Source organism: Nasonia vitripennis, chromosome 3 (genome assembly GCF_009193385.2).
Source record: "Nasonia vitripennis strain AsymCx chromosome 3, Nvit_psr_1.1, whole genome shotgun sequence".
In the NCBI taxonomy this organism is placed as follows: domain Eukaryota; kingdom Metazoa; phylum Arthropoda; class Insecta; order Hymenoptera; family Pteromalidae; genus Nasonia; species Nasonia vitripennis.
Window position 1 is genome coordinate 16932677 of NC_045759.1, and position 13444 is coordinate 16946120.

Consider the following 13444-nt stretch of genomic DNA (forward strand, 5'->3'; position numbering starts at 1 on the left):
GTCCATCCCTCTACCTCTTCTCTCCTCTCTTCGCTCTGTGCGCCGCGCACACGTACACGCGCGCGCGCGCGTTGAGCGTGTGTACATCTGGTGGAAGCGCTAGCCTACCGTGCTGTGCGCGACTCCGGCACTTCCCGTCAAATGACACGGGACCGCGAGCAGCAGTATAAGCAGCGCTAACCGTCGCGCGACCACGTCGAAGCGCCAGTTGTCGTCTGCACCGGGACGCGAGAGCATTGTTGTATACGCGCTCAGATGACAGTGCTCGTGTAATATATTTTGTATACACACTTAAGTTTGGATCGTCGGAGGAGACGAGAGTTCTTTATAGATTTTTCGAGTTTTTAATTTTTTTTTTTGTTCTTTTCGTTCTATGATCGCGGGGAAAGAGTTTTGTGACACAGGCAGCAGTGGGGAGATGGTAACAGCGGCAGTGCGCGCGTGATGTGTCCGTTACGCTCTATTGTTAGACCCCGCGCGCCGATTTGTATCGCTGACAAAGTCGATCGATTGTCGCGATCGCGCGGCGCCGATGTGTGCATGTGCATCGTCGCTCATTAAATAAAACAAAGGAAGAAGAGAGAACTGTAGTGCGTCGCAGCAGCGAGAGCTTATCTCCAGTTCGGAAAGCCGTAAACAATAATCCGCGGCTTGGCAAAACAAACCACGCAGTCGCTCATACGCCATCGGTATACATAAACATGACGACGCGATCGCAGTCGAAGTCGAAGCGTCGACCGGACTCGCCGACTCCACGTCGTGCTCGGCTCTATGAATGAAAGTACACCAGCACTTGCATCATAGCTCCGTGGAATAACGAGCAGCCATGGAAGAACCGTTCGGCAACTCGAGCAACTCGAGCAACTTCGTGGGAGAGGAGTACCTGGTCGATCCGCTCAAGGCGACTTTCGGCCCGGTGCGGGACCAGCTCTACGTGGTGATTCCCATCAGCATAATTTACGCGTCGATCTTCGTGACGGGCACCGTGGGCAACATAAGCACCTGTATCGTGATCGCGCGCAACAAGTCTATGCACACCGCGACCAACTACTATCTGTTCAGTCTCGCCGTCTCGGACCTGTTGCTCCTGATCTTCGGGCTGCCCTCGGAGATCTATCAGGTCTGGTACAAGTACCCCTACGTGTTCGGTGAAGCTTTCTGCATACTGCGCGGCCTGGCAGCCGAGACCTCGACCAACGCCTCGGTTCTCACTATCACGGCATTCACGGCCGAGCGTTACGTCGCCATCTGCCACCCCTTTCTCTCGCAGACCATGTCCAAGCTCTCGCGAGCCGTCAAGCTCATCCTGTTCATCTGGCTGGTGGCCCTGGTGTGCGCGGTGCCGCAGGCCCTGCAGTTCGGCATTGTCAGCTACGGTACGCCCGAGGCCTTGATGTGCCAATACAAGCGTCAGATACTTCAGTTCTCCTTCGAACTCTCGACTTTCCTCTTCTTCATCATACCGATGACGCTGATCATGGTGCTGTACATACTGATCGGACTAAAGCTCAAGAAGTCGACGCTGATGAAGAGGAACTGCAGGCAGCATCATCGGAGGTCCGAGAGCACAAGAGTCAAGGTCGGAAGCTCTAGGATGGACAGGCACTGCAGGCACAGTCGGTCCACCAGGAGAGTGTTGAAAATGCTCGGTAAGTGTGTATATGGCATTGATTTTCGGCAATTTTGTTTTTTACTGCGGGACACTTCGGTCTGCGATTGACTTACTAATGTACAATCACGAGCGCGCTCCCGAGGAAATTCAGTCGATTTACATCTTACGTAATGAGCTTCTTCGAGTGAGGTAACGCGCTAGCTTGTCTCTTGACATCCATACTCTCGGCGAGAAAGCCGGAGTAATGATTTTTTATTCGAGAAATCGTGCCGTAGTTCGCCGATCGATAGACGCTGCGGGTTATTTTTCATCAAACATTCATAACCGAAATGTGTAAACTAGCGGGGAAACGCGTCGACGCATTAATGATTGATGCAGATGGTAATTCTGAAATATGGATGAGTTTACTTCCTCGTCAGCGATCAGATAACTTAAACTCTCGAACACGCGAAAACACAGCTAAACGTGTAAGCTTCGCAGTCAGCGCGTACACCCACGCCGAGCTTGCACGAATGTTCCAGTACAAACACACGCAGTAGCGCGGTATTACACCGCCGACTATGAGATAAGGGAGTCGAACAAAAACAGAGATTTTCCTCCTGTCAAAATCTTGGCGCAAGTTCGTCGTCGAGATTAACCCCCGATGCGTACGAACTTGCGAAAGCTCCTATATGCTGCTGGTGTTACGCGAGAGCGATCAGTCTTTAGTGTATATACGTGCAGACGCGTCCGACAGGGAAAATCCAAGGAGAAAAAAAGGAAGTTGCAGTGTAGAGAGGCCGCGCAGTGTATTATACGTCTACGCGGCGAACGTACAATGAGCGAAGATTGATTGTCAGGCGCGAGCGCGCTCGGAGTTAGGTAAGCCGCGAGGCTCGCCGCCGATATTGAATTATGCTAAGGAGGAGGCGTTTTTTTGTGCCGCTTTTTTCCCTTGATCTTCTCGCATTCTCAGAATAATATGATCGATGCCTTTTGAAGATGATGAATCGAAACAAAACCAGGAAAAAGATCGCGGGAGATTATAAAGCCGAGACAAATCATTAAGATTAAATCGGCCGTAAAAACGCGCGACTTTTCTGTGTTATCATTACACGCGAGAGGAGGAACGAAGTTGGTGATCGTGCGGGGATCGATGTTCAGAAGACATATGCAGCTCTCTCGGAACTTTGTCTGTCTGTGCTTGGGAGAAAAAAATTTTGTTGTATTTGTGGGAACGTGACAAGTCATTTTTGATATACCAAAAATCGGAACAAGTGTCGACACAAAAACTGAATTAAAATGAATTCCTTCACAAAAACTAAACCTTTGCATCTCTGTTGATACATTTGGATCCAAACGCACTGCTATCGGAAAAGCTCAATGGCGTTAAAACGTTAGATATACGTCGTTTCGTTGACAGAACAAAGCCAAAATTTTCCAAGTCGCTTCTCACTTCGGGAAAAAAGTTCATCAAATTTCGTGAGTTATTAGCGGTTATTTTTCATCAAAGAGATAGACTTGTTTCTACGTCTGAGATGAATTTTTCGCCTTCGCGCGGCCGGTCAGCTCTTCCTAATCTTTTAGCGAATTGACGCGTTCGCGGATGAAAGAATCGAGTTAGAAAAGTATAGACGAGAAAGGTCAGAAAGAGCTGGTCTCCGCACAAACAAACTCGGGACTACGCTCTGTCTTACACGTACACTCTTCGTGGCTCAACGGAACCCTCTTCACAGCATTTGCATTTGATAATGTCTGGCATTCGCGGCTACTGAAAAGTTAAAAAAATTCAGCCGCGAACTCTTGTAATATGTATACCTATCCACTCGCCGCGTGTTTATATTACTCGCCGCGCGATGACGATGCGGTGGATGGCGTCATTTTCTTGCTCATCAAGTATTATATAGTAGACCAAAACGAGGACAAGTTGAAGTGTTTCAAACGCCGCGCGCTTCGTCGTTGTGCGGATAAGCCAGTTTTTTTCGTGTTCGCGTCTTTATTGAATGAATTAAACAGAAATTCTGCGCCATTGCGCGTTGCGAAGAAAAAATGCCGTTCCTTGTTTTGAGTAAACATGTATATGGGCGGCAAGTGAATGGATTCAGTGTGATATGCCAACGTCTATTGATCGGCTCAGCCGAAATCGTGCGACGAAGTTCAAATATATACATTTGTTATTTTCTGCGCGCAAACAAAGTTCGTTGATGGAAATTCATGAGTTTACGGTCAATTGAAAATTTATAAATAGAAGGTGTAAGTTCGAGATTTCGTGCGTTCGAAAGCTGGAAGTAGTTCTGAAGCCTGATGTTGACATTCGACATTGTCAAAGTTATTGACTATTCTGAATTTTAAGTTGACAGAGGCCTTGACTTTTACATGGAATTCTTTCTGATATTTACTTTTTTATCGGTCGTTCGATAATTTTTTTATAAGCTCACCAAACAGTTCTGCTGGTCAAAAACGATCAAGGGTACAACTGTTCATAGACAATACACTCATCGCAGCCTCCATAAAAGGTCGTACGTTATTAATTCACCGTCGATAATTATCTCTCCAAACGAGGACACGAGATCTAACACTCGTGCTCCTCGGCTTCGAATCAGTTTTTCTTCTATACACTTAGAGCCGTGTACATCCATCAATATTACCGCGCACGTAAATAGACTCCCTAACAACGTCGAAAAAGTCACTGAGGCACATCAAACTCGGATACGTCTTCTATAATCCGTCCGACACATCTCCCCGCATATATATATATATATATATATATATATATATAAGCCTCATGCGATATCGGAGAGGCATTCATCTGCCGGAACACTATTTCGCTATACCATCATCCAGAAGCAAATCTCAGGAAGAACCGCGGTCGCGCAAACAAACGACTATAGAGAAGAGAAAGCTGGTCCGGCTAAGCGGGAACAATGAGACGCAAGGGAATAATCGATCGTGGACGTCGGCTCGCGGATGCCACTATAGGAACGCGCTATGATACTTCGTCGCCGGCGGCTAATACCACCGCTCAGCCCTCGCAGGAAGCTCGAAAAAGCACAGCCGACGCCTATACGGCTATGTATTGATACTGATGCACGCGCACTGCTTATAGACGGCCGCGGGGGCCGAGCCCTTGTGCTTCGTAACAGATGGCAAATATTGGCTGGAATTGCGACTGCACATTTGCCGCGCGGCTATGATACCGGAGGGGATGCGAAAGAGAAAATGAGAGAGAGAGAGAGAGAGAGAGAGAGAGAGAGAGAGAGAGAGAGAGAGTGGAGAAATTAAAAAAGAAAAACTTATAGCTAATACTCCTTTATGGAATGATAAGCAGCCGCGCGCGGGGAAGGAAGAAAAATGGAAGCCCGCGTTTGCTCGACGCTCGCAACTTTTAAATCAACTTTTCTGGGTTAAAGGTTACAAATTCCAGCCGATTCATCAACGTCTTCGGCGGCTTATATATTTACCCTTCGCGAGAGGTGCGCGCGCGAGGCAACAACACTGCGAAAAAAATACGATTGCTGCACACACGTCTTGACGTGCGAAACTCGTATATAGCCTCGCAGATACGCACACACACGAGGCACATAAAGCTTCGATTGCTGTTTCTTTTTTTTTCAAGGACGCCGCGCGGTTGCACGTGAGCCCCTGTAAGTGTCGTCGGCTTCTCGCGAGGAGCTATTATCGCTCCTTACTGTGTTCGCGCGGTCAAGCCTCCCAGACGGCCAATTATTCGGACAACTTTATTGAGACTTCTATGTGTTGTCCAGCTGGAGCGTCGACAATCAGTCCATTTTCATTGATTCCTCAAACGAGTCCAACTCTCCGTGTGTGTATAATATAACTTCGTTGCGCACTTATTCTTCACTTACAGGAAGGACCGCGAAGTTTCTTGCGAAGCTCGAAGCATGAGCGGATCTTCGTATAATGAAGGAATATATCACCCTCCTGCCGCTACTCGGAGATAGGTATACACAGGAGGGCGTTTCTTCGTAATTTGGCATTTTCCTTCGATCAATTATATTCGCTTCCGCTGATCTTCATCCCTTTCGCTCCCCGAGACTCTCTCTACCTGTATTTTCGGTTTTTACCAAGGGCTATGTATAGAAGGCGGCGGCTAACACAAATGAAGCGACCGCAGTCACGAGAAAAACGTCTGCGCCGATATTACGGGATGTGATCAAGCGTAGCCGGGAATTCGTCCCGGCGAGAATTCCGCTTCATTTTTTTCTCCATCAGGTGAATTCGCCGGTGCAGCATCGTATCTGGAAGTAATACTCGATTTCATGGGTTCGTCCGTATTGGATTGCAAGCTCCCGACAAGCCAAGATAAGATTCCCCCGAGCCGTTGCAAAGATCATTCGATTTTCCGATTTAGTCGAGCCAATTTTCTAGGCTCGACTCGAACTTTCAGCGCATTGCTTTCTTTGAGAATTACTCGCGTTACGACGAGGAATAATAATTGTTTCCACATAAGGGAATGGAAAGAAAAAGTTTCTCGTACAGATGTTAGCAAAAAATACAATCCAATTTTCTGTAATACAAACCCTTATCTCACAACAAACTACTCGCGACAACCCAGTCTTGAAAGTTTATGGGCAAGGGCTTTCGGCGCTTTGCTGGAGTTTTTTTTTCTCCTCCCCTGTGTCCTCGAGTCGCAGCGAAACGGAAAATTTTCCGTGAATGAGGTTTGGCAAAAAGTAAAGGGAATCGCCGAAGATGGCAAATTGCTTTTATAGGTATTATATACCGAAGAAAAATAAAGTAGTTTGTGAATGTTTTCACTTTGCACCAACACGAAATATAGGCTTAATTTAGAATAAGGTCGTGGATTCATTCACGAAAAGAACAAGTTGAATTTCAACTATATGGAAGTTTGGAATACTTTATTCCCAATTGGACATGTGTACCGGTGGGCTGCGAAGTATTTTTTCACCGATGTCTCTTTCGCTCGAGTAGGGCAAGAGACTTTTTTTACTGCATGAACTTAGGAGATGAATAGAATTTTTTCACATCGTCATTGACGTATTGAAGGCTTTTCCCTATCTTTTTTCTCTATTTGATAAACAGGATTAAAAAGTTAATATAGACACGCTAGTCTGCGCTGCATTCAATAATTACTTAGCAAGGATAAATTATAGTGAGACCACGTCTTGCGAAGACAAGATAATGCATTGGATATTTTCATTGTTCATCGCATAATGGAACGAGCAGAAGTGCTTATTAAATATCGACATGGACTAGGAATGTTTGCAACATGTTGATCTTCACGCCTATTGAACTGTTATGCTCGCTTCTTAATTAGCTAATGGGGATGTTTACACCGCATGTGCATTATTAGCCTTGCATAATGGAAACTCGATAATTGAATCATTTTTCAATGCATCGCTATTCAGGGCAATACGTTGTACTACAATTCCAAGTAACATTATTTATAAAATAGTCAAAATTTTCCAAAACGTATGGCTAGCAGACATTATGCTATCGATAAACGAATTAGCAAAGTGAAAAACTATGTTGGCTTGGCCCTAAAGTTGATTTAACTTCAAAATAGGTTGGGAGATCAAAGGATATAAATAATAATCCATAGGTAAATCATTTTACTATAAAGATTAACATATAAATATTATAATAGTAAGAAGAAAATAAAGAGACATTATATTGTAAACGAAGTCTCTTGACGGTATATAAGTAGATTCGCACTAATAAGCTTTAATAGCAGTAAATTTCATTTACCATCCACAGAATACTGACATGATTCTCACATTCATCGAGATCTTCATTCAACTCTCAGTGTATTTCTACATTTAATAGTTAATTGGTATTCAAATTACTAGACATCGATGCATCTCTGTTAGCTCCATAAAATACTATAATTATATTAATAAAATACTGAATTTTAGCTGTAAAAATGTTATATCTTTTAATACACATCTGTATCATCGTGGACGATTACCTACTATGAAACACCCACTGCGTCTAAATGGCAGCTAGGTTTTAGTATCGCGCGTATTTCTTTGAATGCCGCCAAGGCTTTCAGGAGCTTATGAAGTTATTCTTTCAGAGTGTAAGGGGGTTTCTGCCCTAAAAATGAAACTGAAATATCTCTATATTTTCACATAGAACGTAAAAGCTTCTGGATTTGATAAAGAATGTACTTTCATGCCCGTGACCATGTGTTGAGAAGAGATATGAGCCTTTTATTAGAAAAATATTTAAGCTCTAGTGTGGATTCTCTTTGTTAATAAGTACGTTGAAATTGAAGAGCCATCGAAAATAAGCGGTATCTTATAAGTTTCATTTAACCCGGTTAATCAAAATATGTTTGCTCTATTAGTTTCGACAGTTCAATTTCTTAAAATAACATCGTATTCTTTCAAAACGCGCGAACCATAATCTTAAAAAGTCATAAAGTTTATAATCGAAACACCATAAATACTATAAAATTTTGTTTGCGTTGGTAATTAAGACGATCATATAATCCAGTCTCATATTTACGATTCCACATATAGAATGCTTATTTTTATCCTTTGGCAGCCAGCTAGAGCCGAAGAAACGAATAGAAAAAGCGCCCAAAAAGGCGGCAGCGATACGGAAAGCAGATAAGAAGCTAGAGTATTATGGAGCAAAAGCCAAGAACTGCGATCAAAGAACGGGAGAATAAGAAGAAGAAAAGGAGGCGCGAGCGCGCGGCCTTTGAAGAAGATAGAAGCAAGAAGATTCGCGAGGAGGGATCGGTCGCCAGGAAAGACTTCGAAGGACGATGACCCGCTTGAGCTGTCGAAAAGAACTGAGCATCTTACTTTCCTTTGGCCGTAAAGAAAAAGGGAGCTGGCAGGAGGGAAAAGAAATAAGCTGGGAGGTACTGTCATCGGTTCGAGACTCGTATACGCTTATAGCGCTCGACGGATTCGAGCCGGGACATAAATCAACGACGACGACGACGACGGTGCACCTCGTACTTGAAGCACTTGCGCGATGACGCCGTAAATCCACCGTTCGTGGCGCTATATTTTTTTCGTGATGAACGAGGACAGTTTTTACGAGGATCGTTCCTGTATAGGTTGTATTGAACGTTTTTGAGAAATTAATTCAACTATTTTAAAAAAACATTTCATATTTTTTTTCAGCTTGAAAATTTTTGCTATATGGGTCAGCTCAACTATGCATCCTATTCTTTTACATACATTCACATTTTGCTTGTAACCCTTTTTTAGCATTCTTTGATTTTTTCAGTATTAAATATTCTCCTACAGACGTTGTGTTTAGAATATGCGAACTATTGCATGACAGTTGACTAATGAAAAACTTCGAAGAGTAGCATAAACATCTTCTGTCCAGCGTAAGACGTTAGATATCGGCGCGCTATCGCAATAATGTGACATTTGCGTAGGCTTGATGATACTGTGTTTAGGCTTGACACACGTGATTCTATTAGTGTTATCATACTTTCTTATTCAGTATTTTTCTTGTTATAGATCACAATGAATTCAATGTCTTTAAAAAATACACGTTGTTCATACAAAATTGATTTTTTTTACGACACTATAATTTATTCGCGAATAACCATCGGCTTCTATCAAAGGAGCTTATTTTTTTTCAAACCGATTGCATAAGTATATACACAAGGATAAAATTACTTTACACTCATTAAAAAAATTAACTTCCCAATAAAAAAATGATCATCGATCAATTACAAGTCAATTACCGAATGAATGCTTGGCTGTTTATGTAATCAGGCTACTTCAAATACCTAAAAAAACGGTATTATCCTTTAATTGTTCTCGATTGTCAATAGATGACTTGCAAACGTACTCCTGATCGATCATCGGGGAATCCAAAGCGTATTAAATGTTTTTCAGTCGAATTGCAATGTCATTCGATATTGTTATTTTACAACGCATGCACTGCGCCAGCGTCAATCGATACAAAGAGAACTTACACTTTGTTTCACCGTGTCATTGTGTACGTTCAATATTCCACTTCCTATTTAACATCGTACCTGACTAACCAAACTGTCGCACAAATACCTAGAATCGCATTCCGCTATTATGCGAATGCGTTTCATTAGCCCCGAATGCTAGCTAATTATTCAGCGCTCGACTATTTTCAGATCGAGCCACAGGGGGGCCAAGAGTGCGCGTCGAGCTCTTTATACTTTTGTTCGGGTGGAAAGTTTGAAGCGAATTAATTGACCCGCGAGTCGCAAGCGATCAAGGATGATCGCGGCTCTGTCGCGCGCACTTATTCTCGTCGTTGGCTTTTGCACGCGGAAGCGCGCGTATGTATCATAGTATAAATATCGGTTATAACCGCCGATGAGTTTTCCGATCATATGCGCCCGTGTGCCAAGAGTAATAGAGCCCGCTCGATTCTGGAAGCCATTAAACGAGTGCAAAATAAGCGATGTCATCGGAGTTTCATTCGAAGGCTTCTATATAGGTACGTAGTGCGAGTCTGGACACGATCGGACGATGCATCAGGTATACTGGTAGTAAATCGGACCAAAATATATCAGCGCCACTCGTCAGCTGTTTCGTGGCGCGGTTTTGTGCCGGAAATTTTGTGTACACGTGCGCGCGTGCGGCTGATGATTGAATTACAAGCGATTTTAATTCGTCATCTTGAATGAATTTTGGTGAATCTGGGAAACGCATGAATTCGCTTACTCAATTGTTTTCCGGTACTCCGTTTACATAAATAATTCATTTATACTGTGCGTGTTACCTAACACTATTGAAATCGAAGCACGGTGAGTTCAGTTGTTTTTTTTTAATGTTCGAATTCGATTTTAACCAGGCTGTTATATCATGCGATTTTCGTACCAGCGTGTTTCTATCAATTTAGGATTCGAACTTAATTTATTGGGCTTTAACTGGAATCAATAAAATATATATATTGGTGAATTCACATGTCTGTGGTTATGCAAACTTGTCGAGGACATACTACGAAATTCAATTGAAGCCATAGACTTTTTAGCATCTCTTTGAAATAAAATACTGTATGAGAAAATTTTCTTGGGATACTGTTGATGTAGCATACCAGTCCCTAAAAACGTTCTATTCGAATTTATATTTAGAATACTAGATGACCTTGGCTTGTCAGCGTGAACCTTAACATAACTTGTTTGAATATTTCACGACTTTCACAACGCTATAAAAGAATTAGAACTAACTCGGGTCTAGACGTATTTTCTTACTTGTCGAATCGCTATGTATTCCGGGGTCTTTGATCTTTACATCAGCACGTGCTGCATATATTATGTATCGAAACCTAAGCAAGTATGGCTTGTAATCTGAGCTATTATTATTGTTCAATTTTTTATTATAAAAATACAACTGGTGTACCATTATTTTATCATTCTGAGATGCATGATAAATTTTTTAAAAACAATTTTACAAAACCCAAAAAACCAACATTTACTTAATATACGTAAATAATATCAGAATTTCATAGATAGTAGAGCCGAAATCGGTAGTAACTGATACACATAGCTTCTGATTATCATAATCTGACATTTTCTACGCAACAGAGAGAGAGAGAGAGAGAGAGAGAGAGAGAGAGAGAGAGAGAGAGAGAGAGAGAGAGCACAATCATACAACAACAATACGTCGTAAAGTGCGTCTTTATATAAAGCATATTTCATTTTGCCTTGACTTACAGTCGGGGATCCTCGTTAAAACGTACACAAATCCAATTCCATTTTAAAAACCGTTACAAAAATTAAATGCGCAATACTTCCATTTCCTTACATTTTTGTAGAAACAAAGAGACTTAATATCTTTGTGCGCCAAAAGTGATTTTTTAAAATGTGCACGCGATAAGCACCTTAAAGTTTTCAGTTTAAAATTCACGTTTCAAGGTCCACACCTACAAGTAGATCTCACAGTGGATATACGCTGAAACGCTTGGTACGCAAATGTTCTCTCTTAAAGCCATTACACCCGGGCAAACAGATTCCCCGAATAATTCCTTCTTTCGCACACACATAGCCTCATTAAAGTCGCAAAAGCGCACGGAGAGACGCGCGACTGAGCTTTAGCGGAACTTTTTTCATTAAAACGCCGGGCAAATCTGTTTATCAAAAAACGGAGATCGGAAAGAAGCTACAGTGTTAGGAAGCGGATTTAACATTTTTTTCTCACTCTAGCGATTGCGTAATCGTGATCTTGCGTAGCAGGCAGAGGGAGATGGCTTGTGATCTACCCTGAGAAGATACAGGTTTTTTTGCTTCGGCGAAAGCTGCGTCGTTTATCTCTTGGCTAGGGTAGCTCTGGCTGATATCAAGTGAATAATTTTCTTGAGGCTATACTCTGCTTCGATGGCTTTGATCAAGATTAAATTGTAGTTTGGGTTTCGTCATTCAATTTCGTAATGGAATGAAATATAAATCAGTTAGTTGAATCAATTATTCAATGTATTTTTTAATGAGATTAAAATATTTCTTCAATATAAGGCAAGCACACGAATAAAGTAAATTCCTCGATTTTGTCACCAAAAATACCGCACTGATGCCGTGCGTGGATAATTTATACACGCTGAGAGTGCCTCTAACAAAGGGGTGCACGAAACGAACGGTTCCCATCGCACACACACACACGTATACAGCATATCGCCCGTTCTAGGAACACAAAGATCTTCTCCTCCGTAATCCGCTATAAAAAATTCGTCTCTCGTTTCCGCGAAAGAAATTTTCTCGACGTCGTATCTCCTATACGCATCACAAAGAGAGTAGAGCCAACCACTGGCGTCCCGAAATTTTTCCACGCGGAGTTCTTTTCACTTCCGCCGTCTCATCATCCTCTAGACACTAACCGCAAGATGCAAACCCGTCAAACTGGTCCTGCTCCCGATCTCCCGAAAAAATCTGCAGCAGATCTCTTTTTTTCGCCTAGTGTAATAACGGGCGAGCTACCTATGCTCTCGCGGCACCTGTTTATTCCGTCGCGTCGCAGAATTCAAGGTCGTCATATCCGACTACTAATGTACTAATGGAAGACGCGGGCTACTATACTGATATCAGTATGTGCGCGAGCAGCTGTACGTGATGGACGAATTCATTACGATGAAAAACGGTATCAAAAAAAGAAGAAAGGAAGGTCGGGGGGTGTCTTGTTGACTGGAAACATATTGCGCTCGGCTCGGGTCGTCTCGTGTTTTGCGTCCTCGGAAGCTGCGCCACTGGTTGTAAATACGGCGGTAATTCCGACCAATTACATACCGTTATGGATTCACCGACGACTGCCCCGCGGTGAGGTCGTGTATTTTCGGAGCTACGCTGTCCGAACGTCCTGTGGAATATCAGAGGATACGCAGTTCTCGCGTATATTGCTGGTAACGGCGATGATTTATGCTTTTTTTGAGATTCATTTTCCAATTTGCACGGAAGCAAGGGACACACGGGAGGGAGTATTAGTATACTTTATGCTTCTCTCTTGAGAGGTTCTGCAAGGCGACCTTTAAAAGTCCCGACGTTCGGGTATCTCATTAGTGGCGACTCTGTCGCGATGTAGTACGTGAAATACCGATATGATATCGCTGGCTGTTGGATATTTTAGAGATCTACTGCGCTACACTTTATTGGGATTTCATAATATATATACCTATGGCTTTTAGATCAAATATCCGTATATTATAATCGTGTTTTACAGCTGTGCAATGTTGAACTTTATCGATGCTAGAGGCACGTAGTTTCAAATATTTCAAAATACACCATTTTTAATACTTTATATACAGAGCTCAATTTCAAAAACGAATTTTTTTTAGATAAGTCGGGAATATATTATAAGCTTTATCGAAAATTGACGTCCCTGCCACAGCTGTAAAAGTTTTATAGCCTTGTGTCAGTTGGACGATCCT

The 13444-nt window shown here is 42.7% G+C and overlaps 1 protein-coding gene across 1 annotated transcript in view; it reads left to right on the forward strand.

The window, feature by feature from the left end:
• LOC100122588 (pyrokinin-1 receptor) overlaps positions 1–13444 on the forward strand; it is a 25605-nt gene continuing 12161 nt past the window's right edge. Inside the window, exon 1 of the mRNA XM_001606151.6 lies at positions 1–1649. Coding sequence (XP_001606201.2) covers positions 827–1649 — 823 coding nt within the window. The 5' untranslated portion in view covers positions 1–826. The remainder of the gene's footprint in view (positions 1650–13444) is intronic.